Source organism: Falco rusticolus, chromosome 9, assembly GCF_015220075.1.
Source record: "Falco rusticolus isolate bFalRus1 chromosome 9, bFalRus1.pri, whole genome shotgun sequence".
Classification (NCBI taxonomy): domain Eukaryota; kingdom Metazoa; phylum Chordata; class Aves; order Falconiformes; family Falconidae; genus Falco; species Falco rusticolus.
In genome coordinates this window covers 38,743,507-38,767,278 of record NC_051195.1, presented here as the reverse complement: position 1 = coordinate 38,767,278, position 23,772 = coordinate 38,743,507, and the positions used below count along the sequence as shown (strand labels likewise).

The 23,772-nt window shown below is 45.5% G+C and overlaps 1 protein-coding gene across 17 annotated transcripts in view; it reads right to left on the bottom strand.

Moving 5' to 3' along the window:
- CAMK2G (calcium/calmodulin dependent protein kinase II gamma) overlaps window positions 1-23,772 on the bottom strand; it is a 121,655-nt gene that overhangs the window by 52,847 nt on the left and 45,036 nt on the right. For 16 of the 17 annotated variants that reach the window (XM_037401364.1, XM_037401363.1, XM_037401367.1 and 13 more), the window contains one exon: window positions 13,661-13,720. In XM_037401364.1, the coding sequence (XP_037257261.1) occupies window positions 13,661-13,720 (60 nt within the window). Of the gene's footprint in view, window positions 1-13,660; window positions 13,721-23,658; window positions 23,695-23,772 lie in introns of those variants that run through there. The other variant, XM_037401380.1, reaches the window with a different exon arrangement.

Here is a 23,772-nt window from a genome sequence, read left to right as displayed (position 1 = left end):
TCCCAATGCTCTCCTCTAATCCTCCTTGCAACTCTCCTCTGCTAAGGTACCCTTCCATGTGCACGCAAACACACACCAACTCAAAACTGAGAGTAGCGTGGATGTGCAGAGACCACTGCCAGTACTCCTCCTAAAAGGATTCAATTCTTATTCTTTCTGCCTGTACGTTCTTATATTTTTCCTGCCTTTACCCACAAGCTATCTGAGCTGGCCCCTTGACCAATTTCCTTTCCTTAGCACTTCCACCACACCTAACCACAGGGGTTTGGGAGGAGCACTCCACCCAGCATAACGCTGCAAACAAACGAGGATAGTTAAGACTACCAGTAGAGCAGGTGTTTCAGGTGCAACATGCCGTTCCTACAGCATGAAGACAGAAGCACATCACCTTTAAGAACTGCGTTCCTCAAACTATCCACTGCAAAAAAAGAATTTTTTTCCAAGTAAGCAATTTTAGTTGGCTTTGTAATAACTTGATTGCAATACAACTTGGTGTTTACAAGAAAACTTGCCTCTTGAGCACTTGGCAGAAACCAGCAGAGGTGGCATTACAACAACGCAAGCAAGAAGAAGGGCGTTTCCTAGGAGAAAAGATCTCCATTCAAGGCTGGAAACAAGATAGGAAGTGGCTGAAACAGACACTTGGATTCCCAGTACAGGGCACTTTTCACTGCAGTGCACAAGACTATTTGAGGTGAACGTAGGAGACAGGCACATGAAGAAAAGCTGATGCCCAGGACATGGGCAAAAGTGTGTGCAGAGACCTTATGAAGAGGGAACAGATGGAGAAACTTCAAGGAAAGCTGAATATGCTAATAAGGTCACGTGTGGTGATGCTCAGTGGGCATGAAAAAGCATTCTCCTTCCTCTGGCACCTGAAAGGTCACCAAAGTACTGCAAGCAAGACCAAGCAGGGAGGAGAGCAGCATGAATGAAAACCTGACAGAGAGGGAGTGCAGCCACCAGTTAGCTCAGAGCAGTGGCCACGGAAAGGGACCAGCAAACACGTCTGCAGGTAGAAGTAAAAAACACCGAACAGTAAACTGACGCAAAGATGTGGGCAGCAAATTACACCAGAAAATGAAACATAAATGAGCTGATTGGTGCTATTTCTTTGTCCTGAGAAAAGCAATGTTGTCAGATACGTCATGAAAAGGGAAGGAAGTAGCAACTCAGCTGGCAGAGACTGACAGAGGCAGCAAAAAGAGCCTTCAAGGACAGTAAAACACTATTTGCGTCCTTAGGTGAAGAAGCATGACAGGAGGACAGAGACAGTTCATAAATACTGACACCGTACATCACCCTAGGGCTGCACAGCAAAAGAAGGACTTCGGAGGCAGGACGCAGGTCATTAACTTAACAAGGGAGCTGCCTCCTTGCAACGGCCCAGAGCGATGCTGGCACAAAATCTGCCCTGGATTTAATCTGCTGAGGTAACAAAGCTCAGGGAGTAACGACAGAACAGCCAAACCCTGTAAAGCTATAGGAAAGATGACAGTGACCCCACCACCCTGCACAGGGATAATTAGCAACAGCTCAAAACATTAGGCGTAAAGTGTGGAGGGGGGCAGCAATGAGAGGAATCAAAAAGGATTAAGAAAAGTCTGACTATACCAAAACCCTCGTGACTTTCAATTCTGGTCCACACCTGCTTCATACCGATGCTGATGGGAAGAAACAAAAGCAATATCCTGTAGCAGAACAGCAAGAGCACCCAGCACCCTTTCACCCTAACATTTTGCTTACCGACCCTCCTGCAGAGCCACAAGAGCCTTCCTGACCAGCAAGGATACTGCCATTGGCAGCTCTGATGCCACGGTTCATTCTGCTGACACACAAGTTACAACGCTCTGCTTTCTAATGCAGTGCTAACTACCAGTGACTGCCAGCTTAAAAACATGATCTGCTTTTTCCAAAGCCATTCAGCCAGCCTGTGAAATGGTGTATATTCAGAAATAACTCCACCACCTTTAGCTGATGTCAAGAATAAAAACATTTTAGAAGTTTTTTGGCCTCCTCTCTGCTTTGGTTCATAAATACGACGCACAATATGTTAACATTCATCTTAAAGATACACAAAGGTCAGATTCCATCTGATACCTCCACCTTCCAGACAGTGTAAAGCCCTCTTTGCTTTATAGATGTCCTGTGCGAGTACCCTCCAAGTGAAGGCAGGACACAGGTTCCCAAATGGGGAAGTTCCAAGATCCAGTTCCAAGAGCAGGTTACAGGAACCCACTGGGCGGGGCTCGGTTTCAGACTTCTTCCCATGAAAAGGAGAGCCTATTTGTTCCACAGGCTGCTGGTCCTGACACACCATCTAACATCTCCATGACTACCACAAGTTCAGCTTCAACCAAGCAGCTGAGCAGGCTGCTCAGACCCATGTAACCTGCTGACACAACAGGGTAAAAAATACAATCATATGTAGATGCTGGAAGGTAAAGGATTCCCAAAACCTGACTATCTGTGATAAGAAAAATGGAGATTTAAAGAGAAAAGTATTTATCCAGTTAACCTTCTCTTCAAAAATATCACAGAACCCTTTTATTTGCTCTCATCAGGGGAGCAGCGACATCCACGTCTGGTGCAGCAAATGCACATCACAAGAAGAATCGCAAGTCGCAGCAACAGGGAAGTTGCACAACAGCAACACAGGGTCTCCCAAAACGCGATCAAACTGCAAACAAGTCCAGCACCTGCCAAGGAACTTGATCTCACTCTTTTCACCAGGAGACGAGGTGGATGATTTCTATTAACTGATCCTGTTGCCCAGAAGCAGTGATTCAAACCATATTTCCTTCCTAGCCAAACTCTTAACACAGGGATCCTTACAGATGTAGGAAATCTGTCCCTGCCAACAGCACGCACAGCCAGGATCGCTGATGGCTGTTCCCATGTCGAAGGTCTCTGATGGATGAAAGAGCACGCACTGCAATGGTTAGCAAGAGCAGACGAGGAGAGGGGAGTGAGAAAGAAAACAGAAGCAAGTCAGACAATGAGGCGCTAAAGCAGTTACAGGATATGGTGAAAGACTTGACCCAAGGTTTTGGTCAGAGCGCAGAAAAAAGTCCCATACACACAAAGAGCAGAGGGCTCGTAGAGTTCACAAGCACGTTTAATTTTGTAAGACTGTCAAGTCCTACAGATAACTTCAGAAATAATTAAAAAAACACAGCACCAGTAAGCGATGCCAGAACAAATGCTATCGAAAGGAGCAGAATCAGTTACAGACTGTTAGGTGGAAACATCTTCTGCAACCATCGCAGCTGGTCCGTCAGCAGAAACTGCATCACCACTCGGATGAGATCTCCAAGAAGCACACAGAGCCTGGGAGGAATAGGCAGGAGTTTCTGCACAGCATCTTGATGACACAGTGCACTCAGCAAGACGCAAAGAAAAGCCCAACTTTGTTCATAAATAGTCCTGAATCTGGCACTGTAGTGGTACTCCACGGAGGGTAAGCAGAGACTGCTACCTAAAACTCTCCCTCCAGTTTTAAATGCACACCTGTCAGTCTGCGCGGTTCAAGAGCTGTGATGCACTGCTACAGACAAGGCACAACCTAGCTAACTGCTTTAAGCATCCTTTTCTTCCCTTGGTCTCCTCTCCAGCCTCATCCTATGTGAACTGGTCTTACCTGTATGGGAAGCATCTCCCACAAAGCTGGCCTTTTGGAAAAATAACTAACAACAGAAAAACAGTGAGACCAAACCACTCCCTTTCCCCAGAAACTCAGACCCTCTGCATCGCCTGATGCAAGTTACACACATTATTTTTTGTCTTGTGGGGGTATGTGCATCAGGTCCGAGGCCCTAATGCAATCCAGAGCATTTGCAAAGAGCCTGATCCACAGCAAGTGGCTCAAGGGGACGTGCTGCGGTTACTGAACCTAACGGCAGCTGGGTACCAGGAGTTCAAGCACTTTCTAAGAACACCTGCTGTGAATGTTCCTTTTCTCTGCCTGCTGTCTTCAGAGCCTCGCTGGAAATCTTGCCTCAAGAACAAAACCTCAAGCTGATACTTCAAAGTGTTTCAAAATCCTCCTGCACATACAGAATTTATTTTAGAAAGAAATCATATAAATAAGCTATGATATTAACTACAGAAAATGAAGCATTTTAGTGAGAAACAGCAATACAGTAACAGTCATACCACGTGGTTTGCACTCCCTGCCCGAATAAAGCGACCCTGTACATGCAGCCACAGCTCTCTGATGCCCGAGCGTGATACAAAGCAACTGAGCGTAGAGAAAGTCTCCCTCACAACAAACTGCATCAGTCTAACAACCAATGCAAATTGCTGCTGAGTCACACAAAGCAAGGCTCAGTGAATGCAGAACTTGAAGTGAATCATGAGGGAATCAGAAAAGACCTTTAAATTTTTGTAAAAGTGAACCTGAACTACAGGAACATAAAAAAACATTGAAAAGCAACAGGCACCTCATTTTTAAAAGGTCACATGTAAAAGGGCAATGGATACTGGTGTCATAAACATAGGTTATGCCTAGCCTAGATGACCCACACCTTATCTCCGCTCTGCCCAGTGTGCCGAGTATGATTATTGTTTTACTCTTAAGTCAAGCGTAACAGACAGGAGCATTTACGTGCCCGCCACATACGGCCCAGGATGAACACTTCCCTGTATCCCGTATCCACAGCAAACGGGAGCAGAGCTGCCCGGGGACGCAGCCCATGGCTGGGGCAGGCACGCTGCTCTAACACAGGATGAGTTTTGGCAACCCGCCGCAAGTACATCTCTGCAGGCAAAGTAGTCACCGATGCCACAGCAAAAGGCAAGTACACAACCAAAAGAAGAATTTCCTGGGATAATTCCCAGCATCTTCGCTTTGCAATTACTCACCTCTGCTTCAGAAAAGGTAACATGGGCTGAAATATGCTTGCTCCCACGTACCAGTGGCCTTTGTGTGTCTTTAGGGATGGTGTCAAAGCTACAGGGTAGGGTGATTTGTCTGCTAAATCTAGGTTTGCCCGTGTTTCTAAGTGTAAAGCACTTGGTTATTATGGGAACGTAAAGGACACTTAGCCAACTACCTCTGCACCAACACACATCGTGCGCTGTCATTATATAATACCTGGGGCTCTCAGATTAAGTTGCCTGTGTTGCAGTACCTGCAGCACAGCCAATACAAGGCAAGAGAGATTTCTGGCTGCCTCCTGGGTCATGGTAATTGAACACAGTAACTCTTTCACACAGCCTTAGTAGTGCAAACTCAAAAGTGCTCTGGGATCTTCTGGACTGAACAACACTACTTAAAGGTCAGCCACTCATTAGAAACAGCCACAGCTTCACTTCTCAGCACTTTCCAACCTGACATCAAACATTTGCCTCTATCATGGAGAAAGGGAGGAGGTAAAAGATACCAGGAGGGGCATATTTCAAGGGACAGTGCACGCCAGAAGCATCAGAATAAAACTGGAGATTAAAAGCTGCCTGATGCCCTCTTCCATAAGATACTCTCCAACATGCCAGGAGATGTTGAAACTATAGATACAAATACACACGGCCCGGCAAACTGCAAACTGAGCACTATCATCCACTGCAGCACATGTGAGAAGTGATCTGATGCAGATGGCTACCACCCACTCTGCGCTTCCCCAGCTGCTCACCAGCCTGGGCAGCCAAGATGGGAATTGTCCGGCCACCTCCGAGCCTGGCCGTGCGCCAGGCCGCTTCCCGCGCGGTTCGCCATCACTCAGGATGCCTGTCCCACCAGGAGCCACCACCAACCTGTGACTGCCTGTGAGCTGGGTGCTCAGCTCCCACCCCAGCTGTTTCTCTAGTTACATTAAACACGCAGAATTCAGCTGCAGCTGCTCAGGCTGCTTCCAAAAGGACTCTCCTTTTAATTAAAAATTTTCTATTAAAAAGCATTGAATTGTGTAATGCAAATAATCCTCTAGAAATCATCTGTTCCAGAAGCTAATGACCAGCTTTGTTAGAGCAGTAACTAAAGCAGCAGGACAGTTAGCTAACAGGACACAGCATGCTGCTGTTAACCAGTCCCTTCGGAACGTCGACTCTTTCCCTCCTCCTCCTCCTTCCAAATCTGACACAGAGAGGTTACAGTATGCTGGATATAAACTAGCTTGCTGCAAACTCCCCAAGCCCGCAGCATTTCACACCGATTGCAGTTTTAAAGCTCCAGAAAATGGAAGAGAAGAAGGGCTTGTTAACACTCCACTCGGGTTCAAGCAGAACCGAGCTGCTGCAGGCTCTGCAAAGAGACAAGGAACAGTCCGAAGGGAGCAGGAAAAGGCACACATGCACACAGAGGTGGGGGTTTTCCCCCACACCACTGTTCTTACTGTAACCTTTATAACACTCTGGCCCTAAAAAATGAAGTAAAAGCAGTGCCTTTTCTGCCATACATGGTGCCAAGGCAGAGGGAATTCCCTTAGGCACAGAAATTCACAGCCTAGAAAGAAGCTGAAGGGAGCACAGTATCTTTCCTGTTAAGAAACTGGTCCTTCTGCAGAGGTAAAACCCAAAAAGTTTTTTAAAAAAAAAAATACAACCACAAAGATTTTTTAAAATACGTTTCAGTGCCAAGTAAATGTTATTTCTCCTTGAATTTTGCGATGTCTGTATTGAAAGGCTGAAGTTCAGTGCGTGACACACGACACTTAGTATGCCCTACTTAAACATTACATGAGCCAGAAGAGTGCATTAGCAGGAATATTTCCTACTTTACTGATAACAGTGCAATCACAGCCATCCAGAATTGTTATTAATAATTTCCGATAATCCACATACCAGATAAGCAAAGTACTGTTGATAACCACTAGCATTATATGAGAGCTTTTTCTAAAAAAACCCCAAAATAATAACAAGCCAACTTTATCAGTATGTCAGAGAAAACGCACAGAGAACACCCTCTCTATTAGAATTAACAAAATAAAGGTAGAGGTCATGACAAATTCTAGGGGCTCAGACTCTGCAGCTTTGCTACACACATTGCTGCCATCAGGGCCAAATCAGCCTTTGGTGTTGCACAGCATCGCTCCCGTCCATGCAGGCAGGTGTTCTGCCTGACATCCCCCCAGCCTTGCTGCCTTCACCCGATTTTCACAACTCCTTTCTCACATCGCCCAGGACACTCACTAAATGCTGCCACAAGGGAAGCTCTGTTCAAAACGCAGGCTGTGCCTGCAGGATTGCACCAGAGCGCAGCTTCCCCCTGTTCTGTTCAGAGCTCTGGCAAGGGAAACCTCAAAGGAGGCTCCTTCCATTTCCTCAACGCTGTTGTAATCAGAAACAGGGGGAAAGAAAATTAAGGGAATTTGCCAACTTTTGCAGTACCTTTGAGTCTGACTGCACCAAGTCTGGCCATCATCCCACTATTTATAATTTTTTTTAAGGGATTGCTTGCATACAGATAAATCTCACAGCTGAAGAGATGAACAACAAAATCCAAATCCCTCTCTAGTACAGAACACGAAGTCACACAAAATAAATATATTCCCTGGCAAGGAAGAAAATGCAATTGTTACTCCATTCCCAAATTGAGGGTGATTATGGAGAAACATTTTTCTTAAAATTACAGGAATATAGAAATTGCGGGACAGCAGCTTTAAAGAGCAGGCCAGGCATGGGAGCATCCTACTTGGAAACCACTGAGTTTCCATAGGACAGCAAGCACAGCCAAACCACTGGAGAATCCCCAGCATTTTAACTATTCTTTGTGCATAACACCCTTTCTGTCCCAATTGCAAAGGCAGTCTGGATGTCTGCAGCCAAATGAAAACAAGGAAATGTGCTGTTTACAGCAAAACACAGCCTACTTTTTTTCCCCCTTGTTCACTAAGGAAGCAATTCAAATCTCTTGTTAAGGAAAAGGTGATAAGAAAACATTCCAAGTAGCAGCAGGGGGGGAAAAGTGAGGGCCTGCTTACCAAGAGTAGCATCTTAAAATGAAGAAGGAGCGAACCTTCAGTTGCAGCTGATACTGCTAGGACAATAAACCCAGTATTAGGTCTGCAGACACGATCAATGCACCCCATTTCCCACCCAGGTTAGTTATGAGCACTGTGGGATTCTCCAGCTGGGCTGCACGCAGAAGCATAGCATCCTTCTTGGTCCTTGCAGCAATCCGCACCTTGATCGTAACCATCATTTAAGGGCACACAAACAGGAGACCTTTTTTTATACACATCCATCAAAATCACTCCCACGAGACAGAGGTACTAGGAGGACACACCACTTGTCAAAGGAAATAAAACTGAACTGGGTCAAAAGAAATTCTTCTAATTCACAGGAGATTTCTATACCGTCTTCTCTCCATGTTAAATAAGGACGTGTCCAAACTTCTGGTTTATCCTGAGAGAAGCCAACAGATAGAAGTTAAAATAAAAAGAATTCAGGTGCAAGTGCATTTTGGAGAGAAAGTCAGAAGCAGGAAAACCCTGAAAAAGCAATAATTCTGATAGATGCTGAGGACAGCGTTTCACTACTGCTATAAATTCCCTCAAAGAAATTAATTCTGAAGCAGTTCAGCAAAGGATATGAAGGCAGAAATCAGAAACAGCATTTGGCTCTGGCTCTTGGGCTACCACCAGCCTCTCTTAAAATCACTATTTTTAATTATTCTAGACCTAAGTGCACAAGGCTCTTCACAGCAAATCCTGCCATGAGCTGGGACACAATAACCAACCAGAAGTGCTCAGTTTGAACTACAAACAAAAGATACTCAAGAACTACTTTTGTACTGTTGGGTTAAAATTATATAAGAAAGAGGAGAGATCATTTGGTAACAGATCCAAAGAGGAAGCACATATTTATACCGCATAGCAAAGAAAATTTAGAAGTAGGAGGGCAACACCTAACACAGTAAACAAAATCCATGCACGGCACAGACTTCACGGTACGCTGAACAAGCCACAAATCCTACTCTTGTAGGAGAACACAGGAACGCTAAGGAGTTTTGAAAACTATGAATGAGGATTTTTACCAAAATTTTTGCATCATTATTGCTTTGGGAGTCTTAGGACAGGAAAGGTCACATTCGGCACTGTGCTGAACTTCCCAGCTGCACTGAACAAGCCTGCAGGAGGACACCGGGGTTCCCAGCCCCGTCACTGCTCTAATATTTGATGGGTAGCAGCAAGCATGGGAGAAAACGGAATTCTCCACAACAGAATCCCTATGTAGTGAATAAACTACAGGACTTAAAAATCAAATATACTGACTGACTGAACTAAGCAGCAGACCAAAAGAGCTGTTCCAGTAAGAAAGAGTCAGTATTTCAACAGACGGCAAGTTTAGCTCTACACGGAGCAGAAGGCAATGGCGAGGGTTATTTTATCTTAGCCATTGCACAAGCTTCAGTGGCACAATCAGGAAAGGGCCTGCGCATGAACGGTCAGAGCTATGAACGTGTTATAAAAACCTGCTTCTTTCCTGCAAAACAGGGACCAAGAAGAAAGCTTTATCACTCGCTTCTAGATGTTCCCAAATACAACCGTGTCAAATGCCTGCAAGATTTATAAGTAAGTGAATTGCTGGAACAGTACGTTGTTCAAGAAGTGGAATTCCCCATAGAGCCGTGTCTCTTGCCAACTTCCACAGGCATTTTATCTGCTTACTGACAGTGGGGTTTTAATGATGTTGCCTTCTGCCTCTCTTTAACACTCCCGCATCCTCCGTAATGGGTGCATCTTTTCTGCCTTTAAAACAAGGTGGAGTGAACAGATCACTGATGGATCTCCATCCAGTTCTGCTGTATTTGGTGACCAGGGCTGGCACGTGGTTTCTCTGGACCAGAATCCACAATATGCTATAAAGTTATCAAGAGGGGGGAAAAAACCCCAACAAGTTGAAAGTTAGGGAAAGAAGCCCTTCTTCTACTGAACTGAAGTCAGAGGCAACCAGGTGTAATGGCACATTCAAATGGACGGTTTGCAATGAGAACACGGTACATTCCATGAGTCAGAAATCAGAAAATTGCCTCGAGTCAACTTTCTCCTGTCCAGACTAAAAAAACCTTACTGCAACACTAAGCTTTTACAAGGATTACTCCACTGTGATTACCTTGGCCATAACGTGCACCTAAAGACAAGCCAAACACCCAATTACAGAGCAATAGCCTATAATTAGGGCTAAGGTTTGATGAAAGCCTGTTATGGTAACTCAGAAAGCCGTCATTTCACAAAAAGCAACAGCCAAAGGACATATCACCACTATTTTGTACCTAGAGTAACCTTTATTTTATCGTAGTGTTACGGTCATCGTGTGGCCGTTCAGAATCTCCACAGCAGAATCAACTGTCTTGCAGCAAACGAGTAAGAACCACAAATTCAGCGACAGGTTTGCTTTATATGCTCTGTATAGGCAGGAAAGAAAAGCAGCCCACCTCACAGGGTCCTAACTTTCAGTACTCGGCCCGGACTCACTAGAGGCTCAGGTCACCATAGAAAGAGCAGGACATGCTGCAACGTAGTTTGCAACAAAAATAGTAACAACAAGATTTAATGGGGAAATTAAAGCAAGTGCAAAATCTGCAGAATTCTTCAGGATTGCTGCGGTGTTCCTAGGATAGCTCACACTGGGCTTGGTGAGGCATCGCACCAAGTATTCATCTAGGAGAGTTTACAACATCGAATGGCAGTAACTAGGTGATTACTAACTGCTAATACACATTTCAAGGAAAAAAACTACTGCTGGATCAGGACAACATGTTTCCCTTTGATGACAAGGTAACAAGACCCAGGAATAGGAAGCAGCAACGCATGCAGCATCTGGACTTCAGCAAGGCCTCTGACAGCAGCTGACATGCTATTTCCATAAGCAATTTAGAAAAAATGCATATTCAGAACTAGCTTGTAATGGTGTATACAACTCATTGAAAAAATATACTCAAAATTGATCACTGTCAAACTGGAACAATGCAACAAGTGATATCTTCAGGAGTCTGTCCAGAGTCCAAAAGTATTCAACAGTGTTATTAAGTATCTACCTGATACAATAGATATGCCATTGCTATCAAAGATCACATTACTGTGGGGGGAGTTGCAACCCTATTATACTATCAGAAGATAAATCAAAATGGTCTTGAGAAATCTGGGGGGAGCCCACAGAGTAGATATCTCTCTCTTTGTTTTAATAAAGACAAATGTAATGTACGCTTTGACAGGAATCCTCATCTACACAAGATGGAAAAATTATTTGCTTGCCAGAAGTTCTGCAGAAAGTCTGGAGAAATAATGCGTCAGAAAGCAACTGTGCATCAACAAAATATTTAAATGGCATTTAAATGGCAAGTTTCACAGGCTGATATACAGAACGAGAGTATCTTTGGTAGGACAGGTAAAGCAATTCTTCCTCCCCAGTCAGCACTGACATGGCCTTAGTTAGAATCTTATGTCCACTTTTGGGCATCACATTTCTAGAGAGATATGAAGCAACTGGAGAAAGTCCAGCAAAAGAAAAAAGGGGAGGGGGAAGAAAAAAAAAAGAAAGGAGAAAAAAAAAACAGAAAGAAAAAAAAGACTAGGAGTCTAGAAAACATGACGTATGAGAAAAGATTGAAAGAATTGGGTTTGTTTAGTCTGAAGAAAAAGATGACTAAAAAGAGACATGATAACAGTCTTCAAATATGTAAAAGAGTGTTACAAGAAAGGAAAACTACTTTCCACATATACTCTGGATATAACTAGAAACAACGAGCTAAGCTAGCAGCAGAGTATGGTTTTTCTAATGTCTGATAGAAAACTTAAGCATTTGAAAGACTGCCACTAGGGGCTGTGGAAGCATTAAAGGTTTTTAAGAACAAACATGCCTGGAATCAGCCAGGTACGAAAAGTTTTCACAGGACTGCTGAATGGACTGTATGACTTCCTGAGGTTTTATTCCACACACTTTGATTCTGTGTTGTAGGCATAAAACTTAATTCCTTTATTGCTATTTGCGACCACCCGTTGAGTTTAAAATGACTAGTCTCTTTATCTTAAAAAAACCCAAACCTGTTCTTTCTAGGCAGAGAGGAAATACTCTGTAGAAAATGCAAGAACCACCGCCATTCCCCCAAACAGTCTTTTCCGAATCACAATACAACAGGAGACATGCGCTGCCACTCATCATGGATGAGGCACAAGCTGCAGAATTGAACCAGGAATGCGGTATGTCTCCCGTTTTGGTTTTCCTCTTGTGTATAAGAGTTACTCTGTGAGAGGCTTGGCAAGAAAAGGTGTAAGAAATGATAAAAAGAAGAGATGATGACAGCGAAGGTAAGGCCAAAGTAAAAAGTGACTAAACCAAGGCAACAAGACTTATGGGGCAAACGAAGCTCAGTAACTAGCTAATACGAGTTTTAGTCATTCTGAATATTGCCAAGCAATACATTTACCGACCAATATATTTATCAGTGCAAATGACTGTAGCAGGTGGCCACCACTACTCTTTATGTCATACCTCCACAACTACACTCAGATGCAACAAAGCTCTTTCTGCTGAAGAGCTGCTACTAAGGTGGCTTGGCATTTTGTGAGGTCCTGAGCTTGTGGAAACTGCTTCTTCATCACATATGGGACAGGCTGCAGGTGCTAGTCCACAGGGTATGCTGTGGGGCACCTTTCCCCTCCCAGGGTTTCAGAGGGTAGGAGCAACTGATTACAAAGCTGAAAGCCAGGAGACCAGACAGATGTCCTTAAAACATCACCTACACTGACACACAGGGTTACGCAGAAGACAGACAATGTAATGCATCACAGCTTTCCCAGACAGGGATATTTAACAGTGGCTTGGTTGAAGGCAGCAGTTTGGTATTTCTTAATGTTTTCTTAAATAAATTAACTCGAATTAGACCTTAGCTAGGATCCTAGAGGCTTTATTTGTTTAAAGATCTAAAAAGGGGATTATTAATGGTCCAAAGTTTTTGCTCAAAGAAACTTCCAGCAACATGCAATTTCTCTAAAAGAAACCATATGACAAACTTCATAGTGGAGCTACAGAACTATATAAAAATCCATATCCTTTCTCTACATTTCATTAAATAACGTAGTTTTGGTTCAGAGTTGTGCCTTCTTTTGCCTCTTCCTATTTTCCTAGACAAAACTATTCCACTATTCCCTTTACTTTTTTTTCCCTCCTTTTTCCTTTTTTCCTCCTCTTTTTTTTTTTTTTTTTTTTTTTTTTTTTCCCCCCACTGCCAAAATGGGCAATTTCTTTTTGGTCTCTTGTTTTTGGAGTAAGTGGCCACTGTAATGAGAAGAGCTGACATATTAGCCCACCCTCCTTTAACTCTGGGCACGTCACTGAATACAGCATTTAAACGTATATATTAACAAGTGCCAAAAAGGGGAAACAGAAGACAGGTGCGGGGAAAACAAACACAACAGCCCACTCCCATTGCTGAATGTCAAATGAACAGACAAGTCATGCAGCACCCAATAAGCAGGGACAGCTCTGCATGGGCGAGCACACGGGACCACAGCAGAGTTTGGTGAACACCTGGGCCAGGATGCTAAGGAATGGGACAGAGTCATATGCAGAATTTGTCAAAGAGAGAAAACGAGGTGATTTCAACAGGGAAGTTTGACAAGTTGTGGTGAACATTCAGAATACATCTGCCCTCTGACAGCGTGCTAGATGAGACACACTACTTCTCTCTCACCCCCATCCCTCTGAGCCCAAGGAGGTTTACCAATATTTGGATGCTTTAGAAGTCGACAGATTCGAGCTTCACGTTCCAGTTTCTGGTGATCTGAAAGAGAATAAGAAACAAGGCATTAAGTACCGCAACTCTGAACTAAGCTTTTGTTCATATTCAACAGAGAAAGGAGCACAGTGACCCAGCAGAAGTCCAGAGAGGTGGGATTTGCTAGAACATAACTGTCTCCCAGAACCTCACAGCCGTTTCAGGCGAGGGCGATGCAGCTGGGGCTGCAGGAGGACCTCCACTCCTGCTACAGGGTAGCACTAAACTGATATTCCCTCCCTGGATTCCAAGTGAGTAGCTGCAAAGTCAGAGATGCTGCTCTTCCCTCAGTCTCACAGATATGCCAAAGGCACCTCCAGTGACACCCCTTCTGAGACTTTCCCCCTTCTCCAAGGCTGGAGAGGAGGAGAAAAAGTTTCTGAAAAAATAGTCCACATGAAATAGGAAAAGGACCTGATTGCATTCCAGAGAAGCACTGGGGAGGAAGGACAGAGTCAGAGGGAGAAATACACAGCTCCTGCTAGTGCACGGCCATCACATGAAGTAGGGAACTCCGCCAGCTCCAGTGAACTGTAAAGGTAACCATACTTCAGTACCCGTGGATGGACACGCTGGCGAAATGCTGATCAAGCACTCTGAGATCTCCAAGCAAGCATTTCTGCCCAAACGCTAAGCATGCTTATTCCAGCCCAAAGGCAACGTCTGTTCCATCACAACTGTCCTCTGGATTAAAGGAAAAAATATCAAGAAGAGTAACAAATGGTTTCTCCTCCCTAGGAATGTAACACACATGAGCGCCAGGGATGGAGAGGGAGCTAAAGCAACTGTGATCACCTCAGCCAAGAAGCAGCGGGGCTTTTAGCCACTGAGGGTCAGCCAGGAGATCTTTCACTACAGCAAGGACTGAGTCCTGAACTTTCACTACAAAGCCCCCATCCTCGCAAACGAAATGCTCACATTGGACAAGCACAGATCTGCCGAAAGGATGTGAGGGAGGCAAGCCATTTAGGCAGCACTGGCATCTGCTAAACTCTCGACTTTTGGGGATGCAGATGCCTAGAATGAGGCAAGCAGCAAGGACTGCCCTTCCTCCCCAGTCCAGCCATGGAAAGAATATAGCAAGGGGAAGCAGCAGTCCCTGCCTGCTCTTGATACTTCTTCTGTAGCAGATCTTTGGCAGACAGCCTTGAAAACACACCTTCTCTGCACCCCCTGTGATACACAAGTCTTCTCCACAGGAGTAAGCGTGACCCTTTGCTGGCTGGGCTACTCAGCAGTCACTGGTAGGAATGCAGCATCCTCTGATTTATAGGAAAGCCACTGGAGACCCACTTCAAAGCCACACTACACTGCTCTGCCTGAGAACACAGCATGTGCAGCTCCCTGGTCCTTGCATGGTCTTCCCTTCCCATCGTAAATGAAGGCTTTGGGCAACTGCTCTCTTCCCCGTGAGATGAAGATGGAGACCAAGCCAGATCTCAGCTCAGAACACCCAGGCTGGGAATAGCAGCTCAGGGCATTGCAGGTTTTCTGTCTTCTTTCCCACTGATGAACTGCAGAAAATGTCCCAATTAATACTTTATAGGGCTGAGATGTGCTTACATCCTCATCTGCTACTGTTCAGGGATGGGGGAAGGTAAATTACTTCTTTCATCTCTCCTTCCCTCTCAATCCTGGAAATTATTGTTGTTGTGGCATATATTTTAGAGTTCTGTGCCAGAACCACTCTCCAATAAAGTAGCAGGCAGCAAGAACGTCTGGAGAGCTTCCACACTCCCCAGGCCTTGGTGCAGTGCAAGCTCTTTCTCACCTGCATTGCTGGGGAAGGGTAGGGCTGCCTTGGCTTCGTTTTCAGCAGTATCCCTCACAAATAAAGTTTTGCAAAACACGGCTGCAAAGTAGCAAACTGTGCCGCATACTCTGCACTTGAGCCAGATTCTCACAGCAAGACGAGAGTTTAAGATAAACTATCCATAGCCCGGCTGCACGCCTGGGTCTTGCAAATTCCCCACTTACCCTCCCAGCTCTACTTGGAACTCCTACAGAAGGGGATCCTTCATCCACCCAGATCACGTTGCCCTCGTGCACGGTTACACTTGCTGAGAATCTGTTCCCAAGTACAAGGACACGGGGAAGCAGACAGCAAAAACAGCTGAGCAAAGGGGGAAGGAGAGGTAAAAGCTCACCACGTGCTACTCAGCCACCAAGTCCTGACAGCCAGGACAGACAGCTGACAGGAGCAAGGCTCAAACAAAATGACATAACCATCAAAATGCCATGGGAGATGTAAATCAAGAGCAATTGCTCCCCTGAAATCCTACACTGTCGTGCAGAGGGAGGGGAGCGGGCAGGGCAGCTAGTGATCATGGGCAGCAGCCACACCAGAACTTGTGACAAGAGGTCATCACCCCAACACCCCATCCCTCCAGCACCACACAGCCTGGCCGGAGACCAGAGGAGGAGTACAGCGCCCTGGTCACAAGGTACAGGAAACTATTTCTGGTCAGGGGGAAAGCATACCACACTCTTCTGTCTCCAGGGCAACAAAACAGGCAAACTCAAGCACAACCCGCAGAGAGAAAGCACACTCCAGCCCCGGGAGCAGCAGCCCACAGCAGCCAGCCGCTGCAACAGAGAGCAGTGAAAGGTCAGGCTGGGTGGGTTTCCTGCTGCGGGTCCTGGAGGATCACAGATTCTGTTCCCACAAGATCACCCATCCTGTTGCAGATGGTACCAGAACGCAGCCCAACCTGTGACTCAAAAAGAGCTCCTCCCCCCCCCATCCCCAAAGACAGCTCCTTTGTACATCCTCCTTCATCACCCGGTGGCCCTTTGGCACAGTGATCTGGCTCTCATACCAGGGTGCAGTGGCAGAGTCGATTTGGTACTCAAGGGGAACAAGCCGGTACCTAAATGCATGAGGAACGAACACAGAGCTGCAATTTTTCTACCTTCCTCTGGTCTAGCAATGGTTATTCCCAGTAGAAGAAAGAAAAAACAAAATTCTGCAAGCCCAGCAGAACAGTCAAAGGCTGGGATTTAACACATCCTTTATACAGGGTCTTGGGGTCTTGCCGAACCTTAAAAATGCAAAGTATTCTTAACCGTATTAGAATAACAATGAAAAGACAACATGGGTTCAGACCCCTCTCTTACCAAGAGCTTGCAAAGGAAATAATATCTCTGCCTGGAACATCAGGCCTATTTCCCACCTTTTACAAACTATGAAATTCAACTACCCATTTCCATAACTTGCCTAAACCACACGTATCCTTTAGAAAACACAAGTGTCCACATTCAAGACTCCAACTGACAAAGCCATACATCCATAGAAATTACTCCAAGTGTTAGTTATCCTTCCTGTTAGAAAACTTAGCACTGCCATTCCTAGCCTGAATTCAGCTACCGCCGGCTTCCAAATACTGGATTGCATCAAGCTCTTTCCCTGCTACGTTACAGAGCTGTCTAGCCCTGAACCATAGCTGATGCTTAAAATCTAAGTACAGGATGTTACAAACACTCATCTAATATTAATTTGCTGTTTTCCAGCCAAAAAAAAAAAAAAAAAAAAAAAAGAGAGAGAGAGAATCTTATTTGGGCAATTCTTCTATCTACAGTCTGAAGCAGTGAGTATCTAAGACAGAAAAGTGCAGTCTATGTAGCTCTTTCATCGCAAAATTTAAAATATAAATGCTTAAGGAAATGTTGCTTAAAAACAGCAGGAGAAAACTTTCCCATGTTTGATACACAACCTAAAGTGTGAAAATCAGTTCCTTTTTATTAGTTCTTTAGATAATCTGATTTCTGCATCTTGATTCAGCATATGAGACTACATTTAAACCAAGTACCCTTAAGATCATTGCTCTGCAAATACTGCACTGTTCTAGGAAGTTAATATCAGGTTGCTTCAGTATATACCTGATAAAAAACTGCCTGTTCACAGAACTGGGATTTCTTTGGGTTGGGTTTTGATTTGTCTAGGGATTTACTTTAATAGAAAACAAGAATGCTTGTGTTAGCAGCATTTGTGAGAGTTAAGGACCTGCAAAAACGAAACTGCTTCATTTTCTACAAACGTGCAGTCCCTTCACTGGGACAGGACTGCTTGTGCATGATGGATGGACAGGAGTGCCTGTACACAATCAATAACGTCACAGCTGTAACTGGCTCTAACTGAGCAGGCTAAACCAAATCAAACCCTGCTTGAGTACAGCAGACCAAAACCACAACAGTTTGGCCTGTATGTCCTAAATGCATCAAACTTCAGCAGATAAACGGTATAACATGATGTAAAAGAAAGGTGTACTTCACAGAAATAAAAAACAAAACACAGACAGCTTTACTTCAAGAAAACCTGGCAATCTCCAGCAGGGTGGGGAATATGGCTAGTTTTATATTGATGTGCATTTCTTACTCTTTTGTCAGAAAATCCTTTCGTTGCCTGACCATTTCAGTCTGTTACACTGAAGACGCAGAGATGGATGAATAACCTAAGACCCATCTCCTGGGCTCCATTCTTCCCCAGGGAATCAGTTCCTGATTTTCTACTCCAGCCACTACACTCACAGCTGCTTTGCAGGAGGTTTTTCCTCAGGAGGTTTTTTTTCCTCCAAGGGTACCCGAGGCCTGGAGGAGAACATGTTCAGACACACAGGCAGGGCACAGGACATCTACAAATCCCAGCAGTCTAGAGCTGTCAAGTGAGAACATTTATGTAACAACAACAGCAGCAGCAACAACAAAGATGAATAAAAAGGTCAAGGGTGCCTAATCAGCCTGTTGGGAAGCTGCGCTGAGGAGAAGGGGCTGCCAGGGCAGCGCAGGGAGACCTGTCTGCGTGGAGCTGAGGTACGCCTGCAACAGGCAGAGTCTGGAGCAAGACACCTGCAACAAACCCAAAGAGGAGACGAGTCCCAGGCAAACCGGGCGAGGGCCAAACCTGGGCTGGGGAGCAGAAGACCCTGCACAGGCAGCACAGCACGAAACCCTCCTGCTTTCGGACATGGCTGCCATGCCCCGACTGACTCCCGCTGCCGAGGGATGCGGAGAGGGGTTTTGTCTCAGCTGCAGGCAGCTGCCATGTGAACACAAGTTCCAGCCAGAGCCTTGCCACAAGCTCCTCAAAGGACCGGTGTCTCCAGAGAGATGTGCCCTTTGCGTCCATACCTTCCACCTGCCCAAGGAACACTGACATTCATTGCTCTAGGAACACACAGCGGCAAAACCATGCTCATTTCAGTTAGTTCCTTCTCCTAGCCAACACAAATAGGAGACAGGATTAAAAACTAATTGAAAGAGTAGACAAAATAGTTATTAAAATAAAGCAAACCAAGATTTATCAGTGAAAGTAATTAATTTCACACCTACCAGGAAACAAGGCGGAAAAGGTGAATTCTACCACAGTATTTTCAACAAGCATTAGAAAGACAGTGCAGTTCCATGTGCAAAGGAGCACACCCACAGCAGCATTTACTGGCTTATTTTACCAAACTGCAGCTATACTGAGGTCCTATGGCTAAAGCTCTCTCTCTATTCAGTACACCAGCTTTAAGCAGAAAAAAAAAGGGGAGGATGATGATGAGTTTTGGCAGCCTAAAAAGTTTAGCCACCCTAATGGGAAGGCAGATTATTTCCTAAATGCAGTAAAAATTGATGCAGCAACAAAGCCAACACTTAGTTGTGAATGATTCTGTTTGCTGAGAAACTTGTGTCATGCAGGAAGAAACCTTGCTCCTCCCTTTACCAACACATCATCTTCCTGTTCTCGACTGGAATATACAATCTGGCTGCGCAACACTACAGCCCACCTGTCTTCATCCTGCACTAGGACCATGCTCTATCGTTGCTGTTAAAGGAGGCTTGAAGCTATCATTCCTGTGGGAACACATTCTAGATTACATTTCTGAGAACGGGAAGAGTCCGGAAGAGGAATCAAACCCAAGGCAATAAATTCAGTTTGATTGCTGTCATCATGCCAATTCCGGGAGACAGTCAATTGGTGCCAGCTGCTAAGATACCATTTGAGTCGCTTCAAGACAGAAATCGAATTTGCATCAAATACATTCTGTAGTGTGAGATCAGTCTAAGCCTTCAGGTTCCTTCATGCTTTTCTTTGCCTGTTTAAATTTAAACTTCCTCTTTGAGACATTCCCAGCAAAAGAGAGCTAACTGCCTCATCCCACACTTCAAACCACAGAATTTCCCCCATATTCTATTATTTTTCCCACAAGACTGTGCTACAGAACAGCTGAGATCTCTCAGGACTTCCAGCAGGGTGGCACAGGACAGTATGCCAGCTCCCCCAAATTAAACATGAATACCAGCAAGTCTCAGATCACCACTACCTCTCCTTCTGCAGAAGTTGGTAGAGACAAACAAACAAAAAATCATGCTAGGCCTCAAGAACCACCAGAAGCCCCCACAGATTCAGCATATCCTTTCTGACAAGAACTAAGAGCAGATACCTAAATAAAAATATATAGAAAATAAGCATATAATGAGACCTCAAAAACAGTCCCCTTCCCTTCAGCTATTTGCAGCTCAGGACTTTGACGTTTCCACATCAGTGTTTCTACACTGCCGTTTCAAAGACCAGCCAAAGCTAACGAATCTGGAACAGCATGCTACCCCCACTGCAGGTGACATTTCTGAAGGCCACAGCCTGTTCCCCAGCCTCCCAGCGCAGGACGGCCCCCGTGGCACGACGTGCCAGGCGTGAGGGCAGAGGGGCACCCATCCCCTCCCAGCACCACCAGTGCCTCTTCTGCAGCAACTGTGCGAGAGTCACCACGTCACTGGGGGAAGACAGAGCTGGAGCGAACAAGGGAGGATGGAACGGCAAAGCTCTGCCTCTCCCACCCCACAAAAGCTAGAGAAACAAGACAGCGGTGAAACCCTCATCACCTGCCTTCAACTACTGACAAAGAAGGAGGGTGAAGCACCAACAGGACACAATAAATAAATACAAGGCTTCTTTCAAGAAATGCCAGCAGACGTACTTTCTGACAAAGCCTTTCCTCTAGCAAAACCACTAATACTATTACCTTGTAACAGCCTTTTCCCACACACTCCCAACCTTCCAGAAACAAACAATTCCACGCATAAAAGTGTAATACTACTCCTAGAAGTACATACACACACAGATCTTACAACCAGCCACAAAGCTCACACAGCTGGTAATAAGCTGTGCTTCCACACACTGGTATCTGCAAACCCCTTGGTATTACTGTACCACAAAACCAAACCAAACAAAATAAAATGAACAAACTACAAGAACTTAGAACAGTTTCTGCTTTTTTGTTCAAGCAATGCAGAAAAAATAGACTATCAACACCGCAGACTACAAGTCAGGCCGGTTTAGGTAATTAATTATATTTGAATCTCCAATAAGCACCCTGAAGAGCGGGCCAGCGAAATTTATTCTCTTTTCCAATATTTCATTACCTTGTATTTACTTTGCAAAGATAATCTAACTGAAGGCAGATATGAACATGTATACAACAGTGGCAAAAGGAAAGAAGGCATTAAAAATACCTAAAAGAGAACGCAGTTTCTATGCTCGGTGTCAAAGCTGCCATTTCTTTTCATATGCGTATTTCTCAGCTTATCAGCAAACAACTTGTCCAATATTTTTCTTTGGATTATCCAGCAGGTTAATGTGGTAAGGGAAGGAGAAGTCCTGTCCTCTTGCTTTCAGCCAGAATGCACACCCTGATTATTACCATTAGTAGTAGTAGTACTACTACTACACATTATAAAGCAAAAGCAAAGCAAGCCGCTGTGCGCATTAAGAGGAAGCAGAGAGCCTGGGCTCTCACAGACACCAGCAACTTTCCAGGAACTTCAAGAGTCAAAGGAGGTCAAATTACTGAATCAGCGCAGGCTCACAGCTATAGGTGAGAGTCATCTCAGGTACAATTAACCCCTGTTTGTTGACATCATTAAGTGTGCTCAAGCCTGACATGCCATTCCTTGCCTACAAAGGCACAAATAAAGCCAGATTGGGTGTTTTCTTTCTCTCTCAGACAGAAAGAACTCCCACCACTCAGCTCAGGTTCTAGCTGACAGCAGACCCCACAGTTTGGCCAAGGCCAGCACTGCAAAGCAACATGAACTCTGAATGCAGGTGCATGCACCAGAACGTAAAAGGCGAAGGAGCAAGCACCCCAGCCATCCGCTGCAGGCACAGCCCTTGGCTTCAAATTTGAGATCAACTCAGAATCTGGGCAAGGGATCTCCTTCTGAGCTTGCTACAGCACTCAGAGCAGGATTTTGATGAGACACCCCTCCAGAGCATCTGCTGTCCACGCCTCCCCCGACCCATCCCTCCCCACGAGCCACAGGCCCCCAAAGCCCCTGCTCTTCAGGCTGTTCTGAAGGCTCTTCCCAGTCTTGTTCAGCAAAAAGCAACAGGCCAAGGAGAGCCTAACAGATTCAGCCTGACGCCTTGGTGTCCACACAGTCACTGCGTTAGCAGGGAGGAGGATACATGTCTACAGAACAACTAACAGAGGCCAAAGCACCATTCAGGCCCCAGTCAAAGCCTTCAATAAGCTCTCACATGAGGCACATGCCATCGCCATCCCTTACATATAAGCCCTGCTTCTGGTCCACATCTCCTCTCAGGATGTACCGGTTCCTCTTCCTGGAAAGATAAATGTCTCAATCTCCCTGGTCATCCTTCCCATGTTGCCAGTGGAATATACAAGGCCTGTGCCAATTCTGCTTTATTCTGCATCTACTTTTCGCATCAACTAGTTACTTCAAGTTACTAAAAACAAATGAAGTTTCCAAGAGCCTCTGACCTGAATTTAATTCCCCTTCTTTCTTGCTTCTTCCCATCAGCATTTTTCATGCCACTGTGATGGAGACAAGTCATAGATGGAACATCACTTCCATGTTTGGTGGCGAATGGGTGGGAAGGAAACGTTCCACCACTGAAGTTATCATCCCAACTGTGTGCTGGGTTAACACCTACGGCCACAGACACCAGTACCTACAGTCTGCTACAATCATCAAGAATTCTACCAACTGACAATGGTCAGAACTACCCACCAATTCACCAACTCCACCTGCTCCATTGGCTACTGCAAAGAGTGCCATTTCTTGCTTCTATATAACATCTCCCTTGCTTAAGAGTGGGATGAAACACAGGGGAAGCTGGTGCTGCAGTGGGAGGTACTGGGCACCACTCCTGCAGCAGCACACTGTAGCTCCACCTTTCTCCTGACCTGAAGCAACAAAGATCACCCATCACCAACATTGACAGGCAGATGTAAGTGCAGCAAAAGGCAGGAGTTCTTTTATCTTGTTTTATCTGCTGTGGCCAGGCAGCGTTAACTGCACCCAGCCACAGTCCTGACACAGGAAGAAAAGTGGTGTAACTACACTCCCCGCTAAGCATGGTGCAACCGACATGCTGGCCAGTCCGGCAGGGCACTTGCTAAAAGGGCCCCACCGGGACTGTGATGAGTGTAAAGCTGTACTTTTGCTTTCCTGGGGTATACCGGCATAATGTAATCTCAAAAGCTTACGAGAGCCTACATCCCAGAGAAAGGTGGAACTGTGGGATACAAACACAACTAGCAAAAGGAATGAAGTTTTCAAACTATAAGATGCTGAGCTCCACGGCTCTGAATGGTCAGACTACTTCCCCTTTCTGCACCAAAACAGAGCAGAATGAGCACAACCCTCTGTTGCAGTCAGATCAGACCTCATATCCTGTAAGACCTTCAGCTCAGTCCTCGTTTAGCCTATTTCTCAAAACGCAGCCCCCCACAGCACCTGCACCCCAGCCCTACACCAGAGCCCCCATTCTTCCTTCCCCCTGCCCGACATGCAGCACCCCCCACCTCTTTCCCCCCGCAGGACTGCGGTTCCCCACATTCCCCTCCATTCTGCCTCCTTCAGCTCACGCTTTCCCCTGCGCCCCCACATCCTGCAACACGTGTTCCCCCAAGCCCCCACCCTGCCCCACCACTTACCCCCAGCTTCCTGCAACGCACTGGGGAGACGTACCCCTTCCCTCCCCAGCCAGGGCTGCCCTCCCACCCCCGCTTTCCCATCTGCAAGGGCACCATATTTTTTTTTTTAAACTG